Here is a 20,440-nt window from a genome sequence, read left to right as displayed (position 1 = left end):
CCATGCACAGGCTCCGATGGCTTTGTTTTATCCAGCAACTTTTGGAATCGTTGGACAGAAAATGACAACTTTGCAGCACAGATCCCAGGGTGACCCTGAGGATCCTCATGATGAACATTACCTGCTGGCCACACAAAGCAAGCAAGAACAGGTCTGTGGTAATTCTTTGTGAGAGGAGACAGTTTTGTCCCTGTATGAGAAGTTTGCCCATAATTAATGGATCATTGCAGTGGCTGCAATCTGACAGTATACTAAAGCTGATACTGTTTTTAAGACCGTAGATGAAATGAAGTCTGTGTTTAAAATCCAGATGACAGATTTATTTATTCAGCAAACATCAATTTTCAGAATACCAGTCTATAAGATACTTCCCTTTTGGCGTGTATTATTTATGTACTTTATGTATAATATTTTATCTACTTTTGAATATTTATCCAGTAGTATTTTCAGTAAAATCTTAACTTATTTTTAAATTATCATGCAAAAGCTGGGTGGCACAGGCAAAGAGCTGAATTGTTTTGTCCAAAGCTGATCCTAGTTATAGGATGTCTGATTCAGGGGCACAAATTAAAGCTCTTATCTGCTAATGAAACAGCACCTCATGATGGAGAGAAGAGGGCAGTGAACCTTTTCTAGTCTTTGTTCCTGTCCCAAAGCTGAGCATGGGGTGCTTAGCTAAGGTCTGAAAATGAGGACCCATAATAGCCACTGGCCTAAGAATTCCAGTGAACTATTACACTTAAAAACTCAGGGGGAAGAGGTTCATCTGCATTGACATTTCAATCTTAAAAATCCAATCAGTAATAGCAAAGTTCTGTGATCTGCGCTGCCTGCCTGTGATTGCTTTGGAATTGTCAGCACTTCCTCATCTTCTGCACACCACCCCTCACTCCCAGTTATCCAGGGGTGGGGACCAGATGCTTGGTCGTAGGACTATGGTGTGTTTCCTCTCTGCAGCACAGTGACAGACCTTCGTTTTATAGAGTGTAGAGTAGTGGGGTAGGGAGGGGGGGATCTAGCTGGAGAACATCATAGGTTCTATCATAGCCTTACCATCCATTTGATTCTCCTTTTGATTGATTTAAAGTCTGCAAAAGCTACTGCTGACCGAAAGTCTGCATCCAAACCCATTGGATTTGAGGGGGATCTTCGTGGCCAGTCCTCTGATCTTCCAGAAAGACTGCATTCCCAGGAGGTGGACTTGGGATCCTCCCAGGGAGACTGCTTGATGGCTGGCAATGATTCTGAGGAAGCTCTCACTGCACTGATGTCCAGGAAGACTGCCATCTCGCTGTTTGAAGGGAAAGCCCTGGGCCTGGATAAAGCCATCCTCCATAGCATAGACTGTTGTTGTAAGCACGTCTGGGAGCCGGGAGAGAGCAATTACAGGGTTCAGGCTAGGGTGTAGTTTTGCCCTGCAGCATGTTCATGCAAAAGCTATTGAGCACCTGCTTTGTGCCTACATTGTCAGGTGTTAGGATCTGGTTCCTGGCCTCACTGAGCATGGAGCCTAGTGGAAGAGACCAAATCAAGTCAACTTACCACACAAAGATGAAATTACAACTGTGGCAGGTGCTACAAAATTGAACTAAAGGGTTCTGACTGATGGTTTCTGATTGAGGGATTTAATAAGGGGTTTTTACTCAGGAGGAGCTGTGGAGGGGGGGAGGCAGGGAAGGCTTTCCTGAGGAAGAGCCGTTTGAGAGAGAGGGATCTAGGGGGAGAGTGAGGTGTTACCTTGGCATTCCAGGTAGACGAAGAAGCCTGTGTGAAGGCCAGTGTGGCTGGAAAGCAGGATGCAGGGTGAAGCTGTGGGAAGTGGTGGGTACACACCACGCTGGACTTGGTAGCCCCCCTAGAGATTCTGGTCCTAATCCTGCTACTAGCAGGGTCGGGGGTGGGACAGCAACATGCTCATGTTTGTGTTTTGCAAGGTTCCTCTGGCTGCATGGCAGCATTGTCTGGGATGGGTTGGGAGAGACCTTTGAGAAGGCTCCTGCAGTTATCCAAGCAAGAGATGATAGTGGCTTGGCCTGGGGTGGTGGTGGATATGGAGAAAAAGCGTGGAAGGGATTTCACTGTCTTTTCAGCATCTGATGAAACCAAAAAGAAGATGTACAGCTCCATCCTGGTGGTGGGAGGTGGTTTGATGTTTCATAAAGCTCAAGAATTTCTGCAGCACAGAATTCTCAATAAGATGCCACCTTCATTCAGGCGAATTATTGAAAATGTGGATGTGATCACAAGGCCCAAGGTATGTTGTACACGGTGCAAGTTGTACTCTTTGCCAGTGAAACAGCATTATCTCTAGTTGTAATGTATTGGACAGAGAAAATCCTGGGAGGCGTGGGTTTGTGTCTGGGGAGTTCTTAAGGGCTTGATCAAGTGGAAAAATTACTTCAGCAGGTCACAGATGTGGTGAAAGGAGCTCTGGACTAGGGACTAGATTACTGGCTTTTAGTCCCTGCTGTGCCCTCCAAACTAGCATGACTGATTTCCACCTTTGTCAGAGGACTGGATGGGGTGAAGAGAAGACTGACTGTTCTCACGCTGTCAGCCAGAACAACTCCATTTTTATCTCTTTCATATTAAGAATCTCCTGCTGGTCCCTAGACCAGGTGATCTTCAAGGATCTTTTTGGTTTGAACTGTCTTGGCAACCATAAACGCAGGAATTTAGAAACAGATTGTGTCTGTATTTTATTATTCTCACTGACAATTCCTGGGAATATTTTTATTTAATTTTAATTCTGAGGGAGGGATTGTGGGATATATTTATTCCAGTCAAACTTCAAAATAAGTTACGTCCTTACATATGTTCCTGCCTATAGAGACTGTTTGTGGAATAATAGTAAATAGTGAATAGTAGCATTTTCAGTAATAAAAACTAAAAAATTTTCTTGTGAGTTGAAATAGAAGATGTCTGTGGTTCATGGATCCTTCATGAGTCTTTAATGCAGATTGAAAATCTGGTTTATTCCATATTGACTCAGCAGGGTTTTTTCTACCCCCAAATTCAAGTAAATGATTAAGTATATATCTTGTCTGCTTACACTGAAATATCTTTGTTTATCACCTCTCTAGGACATGGATCCCCGGCTGATTGCATGGAAAGGAGGGGCAGTGTTGGCTTGTTTAGATACGACACAGGAGCTGTGGATTTATCAGAGAGAATGGCAGCGCTTTGGCGTCCGCATGCTACGAGAGCGAGCTGCTTTTGTGTGGTGAAATGGACAGAAAAGTCACTGTTGAAGACCAACACATAACCTTGTGGTATAAAAGACTCTTAAAGAACATTTATATTCTAATTTATTGACCTAGGTGCTTAAGTTTTATGAATTTTAACTTTTATGTTGAGAACATGACATTGGTGTAAAAAATAAGCTGCTTTTGTAGTCAGGACATTTGAGAATAAATATGAACTTAGTCTTCAGTGGTAAACTCTCCTGCCCCTTCTTCAGGGTCTGTAACTCCCAATGATCTAAATTGTTGTAGTAGAGTGGTTCTCAGGTGGTGAAGCCCTTCATTTAGGTTGGCTTCTGAGAGTCACCAGGCAGTCTCACATAACCGTGAGGGGTGGGTGTGTGACTGTGCACCTGAATTGTGAGAAATGTCTGGTCACGCATTTTCCCTCTTATCTAGTACAGCAAGCACGTATGTCATGACTTGTGTATGCTGCTAAAATTCCAAATAGGAAAGAAAGGTTTTTGTTTTTTAAAAATTTTCTCCTGTATTACAAAAAATATTGGGGCACATTCAGGTCTAGATTTCCAGAGGCAAAGATTTAAGGCTGGGCTGGCTGGCTTTTGTTACTGACATAATCTAGGGTGGGCTTGGGGAAGGAAAACAATCATTGACCAAAACAGAACAGAAATGAAAAGGAAAACTCATTTGCTTCCTAAAGCCAGATAGAAATGATTTAGGTTAATGATTTTCTAATGTGTCATACAGATAAACAAGGAGACTGCTGTAATTTCTAACTTAAGCATCAGGTCCCCAATTTTCCTTTACCTGAAAAATGAAGTGAAAGTTCTTGGAGTACTTTTTGTTCAGTATGATCAGTTGACCTTAATCTGTGAGCAGTCTGAACCAACGTTTAAATACAGACAGCTATTACCACCAGTGGTCCAGGCCTTGGTCCAGCCTTCTGAGCCCCTGCAGAGGAAGGGAAGGAGGTTTGGAGACTGGAGCCAGCCAGCACAGCCTATGGGCTCCGAGACCTGGGAGGATGGGGAGGATGCCTGATTCCTGCCACTCCCTGCCAGGGACCATCTCGCTTCTCTAGAACTGGGGGTGGGAGTGGGGCTGGGGGAAAGACAGAAGTAGATGCAGGTAAGTGGAATATAGAAGCAGTAAGGACGGTTGGGGGGACTTCCCTGGAAGTCCCGCGGTTAGGACTCGGCACTTTCACTGCTGTGGCCCCGGGTTCAATCCCTGGTCGGCGAACTAAGACCCCACAAGCTGCGCAGCATGGCCAAAAAAAGGATGGTTGGAAGTTTTAGGACTTGGAGAAATGCTGTTACTAGAGCATTTTAAATAAATAGGATTATTTTGCATATCTGCTCAGTAGGTTGGAAACAAAGAAGAGTCTGCCAGTATAACAAAATTTTAATTTGCTGGTATTATTTGGGATGTTTGCCTTAAATTTGAAAATTGTATGCTTTTATTTTTTCAGTTTTTTAACAAAATAGTTAAATTTATACAATACTGATTTTATGTTTCTGGGCTGTTTCAACACAGTTTAATACTGGCTACCTAGTTCTAAAAGCATAATGTATTTCTGTTTATAATAGTTTTTCACATAATAGCATATTGCTCTTATAACTGGTAGATGTTGATTCAGAGGAGGTTGGTTTCTGGTCCAAGTTTTGACATAAGCCATCTTCTATTACCAGCACTTACAAGCACCGTGAAAACTGATCATGACAAGTAAGTGAGCTTTACCACGTTAATTGTATTGCCTCAGGCATTGCTAAGTACTTGCTTGTGAAGCTGGACACTCTATGCTTCCTTATTTTGGTCTTTATCTGTAAGACATGTATTAGAAGGAGTGGCATGGTCCTTTAAGGATAATCTACAAGAACATTTTAACAGTCATCCACCTGAAACTGACCCACATTCTAGAGCAGATGCAGTCTTGCACTGTGCGAAAGAGACAAGCTTTCCTAGAAAAATATGGGTGCTAATATAAACAACCTTTTGGTGACCTCTGCATTAAGAAAAAGATGCTTTGAGAAAAGCAAAAAGTTGGAGGACTTAAAACGCCACACATCTCTACATTCTGTAATTCTATGGTAGATTCTGTTTTTTATTTAAGTAAACCAGTGCAATAATTCATTTATAAAAAGATTAATTACTTCAAGAGGGCTAACTTCAACATAGGAATTATTTTTGTTTTGAACATGGAAAGTTATGTAATAACCATAAAACTCTGAATTCTGACAGTGACTTCTAATAGGTAACTTTGGGCAAAAGTAGACATCAGCTGTGCAAGTGATGTATTTTGTTGTTGATGTTAAAAGTCACCTGTACAAGAGTCAGATAGGACATGAATCTAGTTCTGAGAGGGAGGGTCCTATGCAAATACCAAGTATACAAGTGGTTCCACATAGAGTAGGTCATCTGGTCAGCAAAGACAGGTTCAGCTTGTTATTCCCTATTTTTGTTATCTTAGAAATAAGGACTTGTGTGTGTAATAGAAGGTTTTTCACCTAAGAAGTTATTGAGTGAATTAGTGAGGACTCTTAGGTTTGGCATTCATTAATTAAACTTAGAAAGTTATAGAGCTAAACAATTCTCCCTGCTCTGCAGAGCATGGACTATTCAAGACTGGATATTCGGCTGGGAGATGCTTTATCATTGATTATCTGAATGGTTATAGTTTAATAAGTGTTCTTGATTTTTAGGTGTGAAATTGACTTAGCTTTATAGTTATAAATTCAGTTTCTGTTCTTTAATGCCATAGTAGTTAGTAAATTTGTAACAATTTTATTAGCATAAAAACTTTTAATTACTAGGCTAAGGTGTATGTATTCAGTTGTGAATCCTCCCTTACTTCCTTTTGCTAAAGCAGGTATACATATGGTTGACCCTTGAACAACACAAGTTTGGGCAGATTCACTTATATGTAGATTTTTGCAATAAATACATACTACAGGTCTGCAGTTGGTTGAATCCACGGATGCAGAACCACAGATACAGATGGTGGACTGTAAAGTTATACATGAATTTTTGACTGCACAGGGGTCAGCACCCCTACCCCCTGGGTTGTTCAAGGTTCAACTGTAATCCTCCCTACAAGTAGCCCGTACGGTAAACTTCAGAATCATCACAGATGCTTTCCTCCTGTAATTGGAGCAGTAGGAAGGCTTTAAGGTCTCCTGCTTTGTGGCTGGGCTACAGGGAGGAGCAGCTGTAGTGGCAGGCGTGCACCCTTCTCCCCATCGACACACGTTTGGCATGGAGAAGCTCTGTGCAGAAAGCTGTAGCATCCTTCATGAGGCGGTATGTGGGGCAGACACTGAGCGCAGTGTCGTTGTCTTTGGTATCCTCTGTGAAACAGACCACCACGTATTTGTGCAGATGAGTCTGGCTTCTCAGATCGCTGCAGAAGAGGTTAAAGGCGAGGGGGAACAGGTCTTGGGAGTTCTCACAGGGGCTGCCCCCCCTCTTGCCACAGGTACCATCACACATGGTGTTATCATTGGAAAGAAGGAAAATGACCTTATCCGTGGCTTGCTTCTGAGTGGTAAGCCACTGCACGGGACCCATCTCGGCTATTTTCTTTGTCTGCCATTTTTCAAGGATGACTTCACTTCTGCAGTGGTTTTGAAGAAATTCAGTGAAGTAACAAACTGTGTGATGGAAACATATTTCAGATGGGTAAACCACAAGAACCTTAATGGGGGCAGTAGTGTGGTGGTAGAGAAGGAAGTCTTCTTGATCCTTTCTGTGGGGGAGAAAAGCATTTGTCATCTGTGGACAGCAAATAACAGGCATTCACGCTAGTCTAAACCATCGCTGATGAATGATCCCTTGCTAGGGCACATCAGCTGAGCACCAGGGATGTTATTACTGCCAGAGAGGAAAATACCCCTGATGTTCCTTTTGTACACATCACCTGAAACACACCAATGCTTAAACCTTAAAGATGCTTAAAAGATGTATTTTCTAAGTCCCTATCACTGAATTAGTCCTCTTGATTAAGCCTGTAGCTTTTCAAATAAATTCATAGAAACTGTTCAGGTTTAAGATACTCTGTTTCAGGTGGGGGGTTGTAAATTTAGTAGTTTTAGTGCCATATGTGAACGAGGACAGCTGACCTCTCTGCCCTTCACATCACGTTTTGAGTTGGGTCAACTCAGTAGTTGTTCCATCTTCTACCTACAGGTGGTAGAGTTTCTTTACAGTTCCATAAGGTTAAGTGGTACCCCCATTTCAGCTGGAACTCAACTGGAATTCTGTCCTATACGTGCTAAAGAATGGAAACTAGGTATGAAACTACTGTAAAGAATACAAGTCAAACAATATCCATTAATATAATAAGTATTCTTAAGGTCAAAGTTCGACATGGCTTGCTTACCTAAGAACATGGGATTAATCTTGTTATGTATACAACATCACAAACAACTCAAAGACTACATTTATATTTCCTTGTCTGTGTGTGGAGGGGAGGAGAAGCAGAGGTTTTCAGTGGGCCTCCCTCTAGCTGTGTATCTATATAAATACTCTGATTTCTTATTCAAGTCTTCGGTGTTTTAGAGGTGGCAAGATCCTTAGAGTATATGAATCCAAGTGAGTGTTGTTCTTATGCTTTGGAAGAATTATTTTTCAAAAGTAGGAACTAGCATAGAGTATCTACCACAGGTAAAATGTAATTTGTTATCAGCTATCTTTGGCCCATTACACTCGTCGTAGATGCCTCGATGGTAAAAAGAAAACAGGTGATAGCAGATCTGGAGTCCCAGTCCCTGCTTTACCTTAGCAGGTGTGGTCCAGTCATTATATTAGTCTTTAGGAGAGCTCTGAGGCATTAACTAAATGTCTGACTCTTGTGTAATGCCAAAATGTGATTGCCTTTGGAGGAATCTCCTTTAAAAAAAAAAAATCAGTGTTATTTCCTCATCTGCGTTTCTTTAAAGAACTGAATTATAACCCTTACCATGCCTCCAGGTCAGATAGATCCCGACCGCCAGCACCCACGTGGCCACCAGCAGAGCCGAGAGGAGGAGAGGCAGCCGTCCACCCGACACACCTCTGCCTGGAGAAAACAAAGCTTGTTCATCTTCAGCAGAACAGAACCAAATTTATCTCTTACTTGGAAACTAAAACTTTTACTCAGTGCTTTGTGGAAGTTTTGGTCCCTTTAAAGCCAAGGGTCAGTAGACCTCCAGGGGGTCTGCAGATCAGTGTGTTTTTCCATAGTGTCCAGGTGTTTCATTAGATTCTCAAAAGGGAGAGGGGGCCAGGAGGTTAGGAACAGTCCTCTAAAATCATTTTGGCCTCTTACTCCACATTTTCACTGTGGTAACCAGAGTTTACATTCATTTTTTTGTTCTTTGCTGAATTAATGTTATTCTGGGTGCAATTACTTAATACATAATATGGATAGATGGCATTTTTAAAGGCTGTTTTGTCAGACTGACAGATGTGGGGGGTCATGCCACCTGGTTACGGGAATGTTGAGGATCAGTTAAGCTCCAGCTTGTGAAAGTGCTCAGGAATCCATAGGCACTGTGCCTACACAGCAGTCAGGATTGTTAGGAGGGTGGGTTTCTAAGACCAGCACCTTTTAACTTTTTTTTTTTTAATTAATTTATTTATTTTTGGCTGCGTTGGGTCTTCATTGCTGCGCACGGGCTTTCTCTAGTTGCAGCGAGTGGGGCTACTCTTCGTTGCAGTGCGCAGGCTTCTCATTGCGGTGGCTTCTCTTGTTGTGGAGCACGGGCTCTAGGCGCGCGGGCTTCAGTAGTTGCAGTGTGTGGGCTCAGTAGTTGTGGCTCGCGGGCTCTAGAGTGCAGGCTCAGTGGTTGTGGTGCATAGGCTTAGTTGCTCCACGGCTTGTGGGATCTTCCCAGACCAGGGCTCGAACCCATGTCTCATGCACTGGCAGGTGGATTCGTAACCACTGAGCCACTAGGGAAGCCCCCTTTTAACTTTTGACCCCACCCCTGGGCTAGTTCTGGAAGCATTTTATTTGTCAACCTGGAATGAAGGTACTAACATCGCTAAATCCAGAGAGACATTCTCCAGAACCAGCTGCTCTTAGGCACCAATGATGTGTGTCTCTTGGTGCCACTATTCCTAATTTGTTATCCAAATGTCTGTGTGGCCACAATGAATCACAGTAACAGCCAGGCCTGGGCCACTGAGACGGATAAGAAAGTCAAAAAGCAGTGAAATGCATGTTCCCTCATACACTCAGTCCCTTTACAGCCCTGGCGTTTTTCAGGAGATCCTTGCGGCACTCTGAATATCAATTTTGCGCCGTTGATTTTTTTCCCTTCTTGTGTATATCCTGCTTGGTCACGGATCTTGATCTCATAAATGAAGCCTCATTCTTACTTAGTTTGCAGCTCTCGGGCACAGCACCGCCGTCTTTCTCTGTACCCTGTTCAGCACCTGCAGGCAGGGACCCTCCCTCACGCTCCCCGACCCCCAGCCTGTTGCATATTGAATGGGGGTGGGGCCGGGGCCCTTCATGTCCTCAGCCTCTTTGATCCTCCCATAGAAAGGGCTGGACACTTACTGTGATCCCGAGGGAAGTGGACACCCGTTTGTGGGCAAAGCCCCACAGTTCTCTGCGTCAGATGCAGTCGTTGCCACAGGTATGGAAATACGGAGTCAGCTAAGGAGAAATGAGGGGCTCAGCCTTATTTGTACTCTCACCAGAACTTCTCTTCCCTTTTTTTCTGGCTTCAACCCCTCTCTAGCATTGTAATAGGACATTTTTTTTCCTTGGTCATACTTCTGTCACAAAGCCCTAAAATCCAGACTAGTGACTCAAGACCAAACCTTCTAAGACTCCTGAGCTGTGAACCTAAACTTTGTACATGTTGCTAAGATGTTAATTTCCTTATGTAAAAGGGTTAGGTCACATCCTAATACATATACAAATATGTCCTCCAAAAAACAGAGCAGTGGGACTCCTCTTGACCTAAGCCAGTGCTTTACGACATGTAAGTCCCTTGGGACTAGGAGAGTCTGGTTCCCTGGAAAAGGGGTGCAGTCCTAACGTGCTGATGGGTATCTGCTCCTCCGGGCGTGTCTGAGCTCTGCCTGTATGTCCCGGGAATGAAGAACAAAAAGGCCCTTATGTCTTGGGTGTAGCTGTGTCCCACCGGGACCCTCCATGGCCCCACAGCATACACTCAGAGTGGAAAGAGCTGTGAGAGCACCTGCTAGCCCAACTTCCTGTTCTCCAGCGGAGTAAACTCAGTCCCCAAGGGGACAGAGTTGCCCTTCAAAGTTCATATGCTGATTGGGAACCCAAGCCTGCTGATTTCAAATCCTTTGTTACTTCATTTTGCAGTGAAAATGGAGGCTTGGGATAATAAAATGGCTCAGAATTCCTCTGTGTTTCTGTGACAGAAAATAGGAATAAAAGCACCTTGGAAAGTCAACAGCCACTCACAAAAGCAGAAGGGACCGTGATGATAAGGTCAGCTTCCTGACCTCACAGCTGTGAAGATGGAGGCCGGGGTTCCCCATCAACCTCACATAATGGCGAGACTGCTGGCAGAAGCGAGCTGGGGAGAGAACTCATCTGCTCCAACTAGAAAAACTCCTCAAAGGCATTGAGTGGCGGTGCAGTGGGTCTTCAGTGCCCCTCCCCTCTCCTCCCCTCCCCAGAGCATCTCGTTCAGCTTTACCTGGACCACAGCACCTTAACGTTCCCCAGTCACTTGAACCACCACGGAAGTTCGAGTTAGTTCCTTCTGGTGCAGGTGAGTGAGACAAAAATCAAGAATTAGGAGCCAGGGACTTCCCTGGTGGCACAGTGGTTAAGAATCCGCCTGCCAATGCAGGGGACATGGGTTCGAGCCCTGGTGTGGGAAGATCCCACATGCTGCGGAACAGCTAAGCCCACGTGCCACAACTACTGAGCCTGTGCTCTAGAGCCCGTGAGCCACAACTACTGAGCCCGCGAGCCACAACTACTGAGCCCACGTGCCACAACTACTGAAGCCCTCGTGCCTAGAGCCCATGCTCTGCAACAAGAGAAGCCACTGCAGTGAGAAGCCCGCGCACCACAATGAAGAGTAGCCCCACTCGCCGCAATTAGAGAAAGCCCGCAGGCAGCAATGAAGACCCCAATGCAGCCAAAAATAAATACATTAAAAAAAAAAAAAGTATTAGGAGCCATACAGATGATTAGATCAAAGACTGCCAATGAAGACACCGCTCTTCCCAAACTGACTTTGAACTCATTAGACTATGTGTGAGTCAGGATTCACTCCATACTTCTGAGACCTCTACCTTTGGTTGGTTTTAGAGTCACAGGGATGTTTCCAGGGATGCTCCCAGGGACTTGTTTTTCTTTGTCTGAATTAATCAAAATAGCCCAGCATATTTGTACAGCAGACAGTTCTGCCCGTGCTCTCTCAAAAGAGAGCCTGTCCAGGGAATCTGCCTTCTTCGACAAGAGAAGGAGAGCTGGAGGTTGAGGACGGGGGTGGTGTTGAGGAAATGAAGGGGAAAAAAGTACTTCCAACACATAAGAAGTCCCAATTACAGTGGAATTTGGATGAGAGCCATATATCTGTTTCCAAGGCGACTGGTTGTAAAGTTCACTTCTACCATGGTCTCATTCTTCTTACAAGCAGTGATGTTTGGATCCCACAGACTTCCTGTGAGTTGAGAGAATCACAAGACTGGAGTTGCAAACTCAGCCCTCATTTAAGCCCCCATAAGGGCTTGACAAAAACAGATGTACGTTCTGAGGCACACGTCCAATAGATACTTACTCAGCTACACAGTGTGCCTTTTATTTATCATCTCAAAGTAACCTGCTGCCCAAGAAAGTTTAGTGACCCCACGTCACTACTTTGCTGCAAACAGCTTCCCTGGGCTGAGGGTGGTGAGAGGCACAGGCCGGGTTCTACTACTCCCTTCTATTCTCAACATCCATTTTGAGTGAAGGGCTGGGGTCAGGATTTCCTCCTTTCCAGGATGGGGAGCAGGAGCCACAGGTTAGGAGACATGTCTAAGTTTATAGAGCGAGGGAATTCAGCTAGAACTAGAACACTCTGCGTTCCAGGAACTCCATCCATCAGACTACTCTGCCCCAGCTTTACTGGATGTCAAGAAATAAGGAAATATCTCATGCTTAGAAGATACCCAGACAGGTCTACTCTGAGAAAAAGCTGGTTGTTTCATTCATGTGGCTTGCAAATCAGCACTCGGTTAATTTCCAGGAACATGATATAGAATACTGTGTATTATTTTCCCCACCCAGGAGGCCATTTCAAGTCCCAGCTCAGAACTGTCTTTAGGAGTTGGGTCCTAGGATGATTGGAGGCCCTCAGACCCCCTCACATCCCAGTGTCCTCCAACACTCCACATCTCTTCTGGTGGGAGGCGAGAGAGGAGGCACAATGCTCCAAGTCTGCCTTCCAGCGAGGAGACGCGTGCACTCAGTCTGCTGGGGTTCCTAGGGATGCCTGTGGCGTGGGGGTGCCTAAGAGGCAGGGACTGATCCCCTCAAAACCACTAGCCTCATGAGCACCCTAAGACTGTATTACCCGGAAATGCACAGAAATCCTTGTAAAACCCTTGGAAGTTGGACAGTTGGGACTGATTATCCTGAATGGGCTTATTTAAAAATGCGAAGGGTGGGGGCAGGTTCTAACAGTCTGGCCTGTAGGATGTGGACCCCCGTGAGGTCACGGGTTGAGAGCCTGCTTCTAGTCACTACTTTAGCTAATGCTCCCACCTTGAATGTTTGCACATCCAAGCAGAAGGTGTGCAGGGTGCCCGTGACCACAGTTCAGTGGTACTGGTGTCTGAGCAGGTGGAGGACTTACAGATTCCCATCCAGGCAGGAAGGGCCTTTGGTTTGGCCTAAAATGTTACTTTAACCAAGGGAGCAGGGTGTTTTTTTTTCTGTGACTTGCTCACCATATAAACCTACTAAGAGTCTGTCCATCCCTGGGTTCAGTGGGCACGGCGCTGGCCGGGATCAGCCTTCACAGTCTGAGCAATTGGGATACATAACAGCCCCACTCTAGGCCTCAGTTCCTTCATCTTAAAAAGCTTGAGCTGCGCTGATTCACGCTATAAATTTCTTCTAATAACAAAAGCAAATGCTGTATTTACTTACCCGCCTCGATGCCCTTTTTTTTGTATTTCATTATGTGGTCCAGGCAGCCTGGAAATTTGAAAGAAAGTTTTTACATTTTAGAAAAAGGTATCTCTGCTCCACCCCCTTGCCAACAAGTGTGCACACACATATGCTTACCACACCTGTAATGAATTGCCAGAACATTTCACATATGAGGTCAGATAGCAGATATAAATGAGATGCTAACATCATACTGTTAAACAGAAGGTTATCTATTCATGAAGTGATAACCAGAGTCTAATTTAAATACAGCCTTTATCAAAACTATCTGTGATCCCCAAGAGAAGACTTAGAAACCAACCATTATTCAAAAATGAGGTTTGGTATTATGTGTAGATACTGCCCCTTCCAGGAGGTGGAGCTTAATCCCACCCTATACCCCCCACCCCAGGATGGGGTAGACTTAGTGATTTGTTTCCAAAAACTAAATTTGGGAAAGGGAAAAATACTAGATTACACAGAGAAGCCTGGCAGACACCACTTAACCAGAGACAAAGGTGAGCACCACCTGTGCCGTCCTGTGCATGTCACCCACCCCTGATAGAGTGTCAATGAGAAGAGTGCTTCACCTCTGCAGAATTCTCACCAAACACACCTATATCCCCAGTCTAATCATGAGACAAACACCAGACAAACCCAGATTGGGTTTGCAGGATGCATGCCATCACTCCTCAAGACTGTCATGGTCATGAAACACAGGGAAAGACTAAGAAACTGTCACAGATCAGATGAGACGAAGGAGACACGGGGGACTAAATGCCACTGGGACAGAAAGAGGATATTAATGGAAAAGCAGGTGAAATCCAATAAAGTCTGGAGTTTTGTTCATAGAAATGTACCAGTGTTGGACTCTTAGTTTTGACAAATAGACCACGGTAATGTAGGATGTTACCGATAAGGGAAACTGGGTGAGAAGAATATGGGAACTCTTCGTACTAGCTTTGCAACTTTTCTGTAAATCTAAAATTATTCCAAAATATAATTTAAAAAATGAGATTTAGTCTCATCAAGAAAGCTGGGCACTACTGTGTAGTAAATGATGTGATGCCAAGAATACACTGGACCACAACCAAGGAACAATGACAGATTGGAAATTGCCCCATTTGGCTTCGATGCTACACCTGGGACAGGGACAGGCATGGGATACAGAACAGGTGACCCAGCCGAGTGGGGGTGACGTGGGAGCTGCTGGGGCCCGGCACCATGCTGGACCCTCCTCACCCATGATCCCATCTCATCCTCACCCCAACCCCGTGTGTGTTACTGCAGGTGTGACACCAGAGAGCTGATCGTGTGTCATAGAGCAAGGGAAAGAACCCAGCACTCAACTCAGTGCCACCTGCCTCTTCACCGCAGCTCAGAGGACAAACCTTCTGGAGTCTGTACATCCTCAGAGACCAGCCGCACGCTGTCAAGACTACACAGCCTGCCAGGAAGCTGAGGCTGGAACAAGCGTTTTGCATCATCAACAAAGAATGGCTAAAGTGCATCAGTCCAGAAGGACCAGAGTTTGACCGTCAGCTTCACTTCTGCATGTGTAACCAGGGCAAGTTACTTAAGCTCTCAGTTTCTTTATCTGTAAAACGGGGCTGTCCCAACCTCGGGGTTGTTGACGGCTTAAGTGAGATGATGCGTGTCAAGTGCTCAATCAGTGCCTGACACACAGGAATGGGCTTTCCCCTCCATTGCACCTGACTTAATCCTCTCCTTGTGAGTGAGGTGTGGTTACCGTCATGTCCATATTACACACGAGGAAGCCGAGACTCAACAAGGCCAAACGCCTTGTCCAGGGTACCCAGCCTCTCTGTACCAAACCACACACCAAACAGGTGTCCCAGCAAGACAGAGAGTAAGAGAAGAGTGAGGAAGTGTACCTGGTGAGGTGAAGTTCACAGCCAGGGAGGGGCCGTCTTCATTCATATTTGCATTGGGGATGTTATGGGCCCCAACGAAATAGACCGTGTTCAGCTCTACAGGAAAGCCAATGTAGGAAAACGTCCACTGCAAGGCAAAGCGGGAAGCCCTGAATTTCCAAGTTCTTCTCATTTATAATTTCATTCCTTAACCTACTGCTGAAACTCACGTCTCTAGTCAATGTCTACTAAGGAAATGGACCCTACACGGTTTGCCAGTGAATTCTAGAGCCAGGATGTAATTTAAGTTCAGCTTCCCTCACTTTGCTGATGGGGAAACTGAGGCCCAGGGATGCTGACTCGCCCAAGGCACACAGCAGAGAAATGGCCCCAAATGGGATTTGAACCCAGGCATCCTGCTTCAGGCTCCAGGTTGTAGCTCTCAGCAGCCTGTATGTGAGCACAACATCCACACCCCCAACAAAGGACCTGGATTAGTGACAATTAGCCAAGTGTCTCCAAGTGCTTACTTTGCCACCAGAGGGTCTGGTCTGAGTCTGGAAGGCGTCAGTGTAATTGCACCTGACGCAGCTGAAGGACTGGAAGTGGCTTTTGCCCGTCACGCAGATCTTGGTGGCTTTCAACAAGCGGATGCTGGCTGCCGAGGTGGGCAAGAGGGCAGTTGTGTGTTTAGTGCCAAATCTGTGGATGACTTGATGCTAGACAGCCTACCTGCCTCATCGCACTTCACATTCACTGTAGCCCTCAAAGGTAGGCACGATGATTGTCTCCAGTTTACGGATGGGGTAAGTGAGGCTTAGGGAATTTCAGGGAGCTTTGCCGTGGCTTACAGAGTTCATCAGCGGAAGAATATGGATTCAAATTCCAAAGCCTTTCCTCCTCATAGGTGAGCCTGAATTTCACAGATGCCTGCAAAGAGGAGTCTAACTGCACTATTTTGGGTCTCTTTTAAGAGGAACAGGCCTGCTGTCTAGAACACCACAAAGGCCTTTCACAGTGTCCTCAGCAGCCATGCCTGTTCCGTCTGCACCTTTACGCATGCTGATGCTTCTCCCTGGGATGCCCTTTCCTCCTATTCCCTGCCTCTCCAAGTCTTACTCCTTCAAGGCCCAACTCATGCACCACCGCCTATAACAACAGCTAACATACATGAGCCTGCTCTGTGCCAGGGATGAAGCCAAATGCCTTATTGCAACATCTAATTTAATGTGGTCTCACCAGGGCCCTCTCCTGCTCCTCTCTCCCCAACCCCCTTCGCAGTACAGGTCTCTCCAGGATTCCCCTGATGGAGTCTGTGCCTGTGTCTGCCTCCCCTTGGCCCTCTGGGAACCCGACTGGCACTCCCAGATTATTGACCGGATGGAATTTAGCTGAATTTAGTGGGTGGAACCTACACACGTGGCCTTTAGGTCCCCAGGATTGGTTCATCCAAAGAACTCACAAGGTGCCTCAGAGAAATGAGGACTTCAGGACTTCCACAATGCCCTTTGGGAGGTGGAAAATTTATCTACCCGAGAGAATGTCTTCCTACACCTCGGGGATCATCTCTGGCCTTACCCAATTTTCTTCCATGAAGGACAGCATAACATACAGAAAAGCACACCAGCGTGCCATTTGATGAGTTTTCACACTCATGCAGCCAGTACTTAAGGAACACCCCAGGAGTGCCCCTCAGGGCTCCTTTCAGTCATTCCCCGCCTGAGAGTAGCCACTGTCCTGACTTCTAACTGCCTAGAGTAGTTTTGCCTGTTTTGCACTTTTTGTTAATGGAATCATCTGGTGGGTAGGACTGCAGGCCTGTGTGCAGATGTGAAGGTATGAACTCCTGAATCTGGCTTCTTTTGTTTGTGAGATTCATCCACACTGTGTGTAGTTACAGATCATTCATGCTCATTGCTATACTGGATTCCGTTTTGTGATTCTAATTCTACTGTCAGGCATTTGAGGCAGTTTTTGGCTGTTATGAATACTGCTACTATGAACATTCTAGTCTGTGGCTTTGGTGCGTGCATGTACGTATATCTGTTGGATGTGTGCCTGGGAGGGGAAGTAATGGGTTGTAGAGTCTGCCCTTTTCTGCTTTAGCAGACACGTCAGGCCTTATCTTTGATTGATGCAAACTTACCATCTGCCCGGAGTATCCAGCTTATGTTCATCAAAACTGAATAGTCCTCCAGCACAACACTGCTTTTAATAGGCTCCACTCGGAGATCCCTCAAGTCTCCTGGGGTCAGGGTGTGTCAGACCATCCATTCTGGAGATGGTCCTGGGAGAAGGCGAGACTGCCCATGACACCCCCCCTCCCCAGCCCAAACCAATGCCACCTGCTCTACGTGACCCACCCTGACCACCCCTCACTCACAATTCATCTCTTCTTCCAGCTAAGGCAGGCCAGACATTTCTCAGTGCTGGTTGATGTGCAGCCGAGGTGATGCTCAACCTCCGGGCCCCAACCGACAGAGCACGTGTCACCACTCCGGGTCCCTTCATACGTATGTGTGTATCTAATATATTTGACATGTTTACTAGGATCAGTCCTGCCTTCCCCACACCTCATCCTGGACTCCGGCCAGCTGGCCCCCATGACTCTCCCGTCCTACCTCCCAGTCTCTGCTGGTACCATCTCCCCTCCAGCTCACCCTGTCCATCCACATTTCTTGGGCAGAAGCCCACCCAGTCTTCAAATGCTACAATCTCCCACACTCCTTCTTCTCTAAAACATTTGCATCCTGTTCCCAACTGTAAGTGACGTCCCTCCCGTGGCACTTGATCTCCCTCCAAGGAGTGGCAGGCTTCCCTTTTTACCTTGCATGGCGATTCCCACCCTTCCTGTGCCTCTAACTTGCCAGGAGTCCAGCCCCGAAACCCGAAACCCTGGGAGCTCTGCCTCGAGCAGATAGAGGCTTCACCCGCATCAGCTAACGAAGCAATGGTTCACCCTGTGCCTGGTCTCTCATGACCTACTGCCGGGATTCGGGTCCCCTAAAGGTCCAACTGTGCTCTTGATGTAAAGCCCTGTTTCTAGTGCACCTACCGGGTTCAGAGCCACACTGAATCGTCTGCAAGAGAGAAAGAAACCGAGTACCATGTTGAATACCGTCAAACCACAAGCTTTCATTTGCCAATTAGGCAAAACACCATCTTCTTCCTTAAATGCATATACAAGGGATGAATGCTGAGCTGGTTCCACTTCACAGTTTGAGGGAGACTACGTGGCCCCATGGTAGGCTATGATGGGCCATAGATTAACCACTAGTACACTTGACCCTCAAGCCTGGCCATCACCTCCCTTAAAGACCAGAGGTGGGTTTACCCCTCTCTGCACCTCAGCCGTCTCTGCTACAAGCAGGGGATAACTCTGGACCACCATGAAGGTCCCTTCACACGCTAATGTTTACCTGCAGGCTTTCAGGACAGTCTAGAATATTTATTGAGTTTTCCCAGGTTAAGGACTGGCTGTGCCAAGAAGATAAGCAGAAGAGTGCAGTCCATGGTGCCTTTCCCAGGTGCTTTAAAAAATTCTTCTAATATAAAAGGACTCACCTGAGATATTTACAAAATCATAACGCAACTGTGATTTCATCACGTTATCTTTTAAAAAGAACTTTTAGGGCTTCCCTGGTGGCACAGTGGTTAAGAATCTGCCTGCCAATGCAGGGGACACAGGTTCGAGCCCTGGTCCAGGAAGATCCCACGTGCTGTGGAACAACTAAGCCCGCGTGCCACAACTACTGAGCCTGTGCTCTAGAGCCCACGTGCCACAACTACTGAAGCCTATGCTCCGCAACGAAGAGTAGCCCCCGGTCGCTGCAACCAGAGAAAAGCCCACGCTAGCAACGAAGACCCAGTGCAGCCAAAAATAAAATCAATAAAATATATAAAATTTATTTTAAAAAAATAAAGAGAACTTTTAAAAAAATAAATAATATCATCAGTGTCTAAGAAAGGCCAGTATTAAATCCTTTGGAGTTAACTGCTCATGTCTTTTTATAGGAAAAAATAATTAGTACTTTGGTTTTGTAATAAAATACTGGATCTAAAAGGCAGCCGCAAGTTCCAGTGACATGACACAGTGTGGTTAAGTCCACCAGCTCTGGAATCTGATCCCTCACGGCCTCAACGTTTCTAAACACCTTGTATGACAGAAGGCAAGACTTTTGATAGTTTGAGTAATCTGAGTTGGGTGAAATTGTCAGTTGCTCATCTTTGTCTTTTTAAAGCTGAACTCCAACGGATATCATCAGGCAGCTTTTTAAACAAATGAGCCACGATACTGGGAGCTACGTTCTTGTCAAAGGGCTGGTGAGACAAATTTTAGGAAGAAGCAAAGCAACAGCTCTAAACTTTACAGAGTTCAAGCTGTTGGCCTAACAGCAGCTACTGCAAAGGCAATGAATTCTTCCTCTAGTGGAAAAGGCCAGGGACTGAGGGGATGGGCTCTGAACTGAGACAGAGGACAAGGAGAGTAGCTGAAGACGTAAGGGCAGGGAATGGGGTTTGTCTTTCCATCACCAAGTAACACCATGCTTTTATGCTATGTGCTATGCTAAAAGGGCAGCGATATAGCTTCAAATGCTATTTCGCAGATGAGCTTTTCTTTAATGACCCAGAAGATTCCCTCAGTCCTTCAAGGCACAGGGGACGAAAAGAAACCTGCAGTAGAGTTCAGGAGCTTAGCTCTGAGGACAAGGGCCCCAGTACAGCGAAATTAACAGGGCAAAAAAGGCGAGTGGAATGGAGAAGCAGCTCTTGTGCCCCCAAATAGGGCAGACCTCAAGACCCCAGGCAATAACAATAGTGAACACCTACTATGTGCCAGGCTCTTTGCTGCTGCCTTGCAGTCCCTATAGCTGTCCTTCACTGGATCCTGGTAAGTTAGGTATGACCCTTCCTTACACAGATGAGGACAAGAGGCTCCGTGAGTATAAATGGCTGAATCAAGAGCACATGGTGGCATGTGAACCCAGGTTTGTCTGATTCCCTTGCTCCTGACTCAAGCAGCCCGACACCCGGTGCCCCAGAGCATGCACAGCGTCCCCTTCAGACGGCCCTCCGCGAACGCCTTGGAGAAGCGTGAGCTGACGGGTGGGACGAATTTGGGTCCGGGCTCGAGGCACGGGAAAGCGGGAGAGGGGCGCGGACGTGGGCTTACCGGCTCCGGAAGCATGGCACCGCAGCACAGCGCGGCCAGGCTCAGCAGTACTAGCGACATCGCGGGGCCACCG

General features: G+C 46.0%; 2 protein-coding genes across 7 annotated transcripts in view; one reads left to right on the top strand and one right to left on the bottom strand.

Annotated features, from left to right (window-relative positions):
- The window catches only part of ACTR8 (actin related protein 8), a 25,712-nt gene extending 10,492 nt beyond the window's left edge, over positions 1-15,220 (top strand). The window contains exons 10-14 of one of the 6 annotated variants that reach the window (XR_005021802.1): positions 11-151; positions 1,088-1,352; positions 1,472-1,572; positions 2,091-2,254; positions 3,084-3,221. Coding sequence is in view for 5 of the 6 variants with exons in the window: in XM_036868415.1 (XP_036724310.1) it covers positions 11-151; positions 1,088-1,352; positions 2,091-2,254; positions 3,084-3,227 (714 nt within the window). In the remaining variant the exon portion in view is untranslated. Of the gene's footprint in view, positions 1-10; positions 152-1,087; positions 1,353-1,471; positions 2,255-3,083; positions 3,433-4,894; positions 6,143-8,171; positions 8,344-14,610 lie in introns of those variants that run through there. The other 5 variants (XM_036868415.1, XM_036868413.1, XM_036868414.1 and 2 more) reach the window with 5 other exon arrangements.
- IL17RB (interleukin 17 receptor B) lies at positions 6,164-20,440 on the bottom strand. The gene is given in 14 exon segments (XM_036868419.1): positions 6,164-6,904; positions 6,907-6,948; positions 8,161-8,259; positions 9,748-9,798; positions 9,801-9,846; positions 10,871-10,936; positions 11,707-11,741; positions 11,744-11,848; positions 13,321-13,368; positions 15,216-15,342; positions 15,725-15,852; positions 17,341-17,481; positions 18,250-18,274; positions 20,368-20,440. Coding segments are annotated over 14 exon segments (1,482 nt in total). The 5' UTR covers positions 20,428-20,440; the 3' UTR covers positions 6,164-6,395.

The sequence above is a fragment of the Balaenoptera musculus genome, chromosome 11, assembly GCF_009873245.2.
Source record: "Balaenoptera musculus isolate JJ_BM4_2016_0621 chromosome 11, mBalMus1.pri.v3, whole genome shotgun sequence".
In the NCBI taxonomy this organism is placed as follows: domain Eukaryota; kingdom Metazoa; phylum Chordata; class Mammalia; order Artiodactyla; family Balaenopteridae; genus Balaenoptera; species Balaenoptera musculus.
The sequence above is the reverse complement of the archived record's forward strand: the minus strand, read 5'-3'. Positions and strand labels throughout refer to the sequence as shown.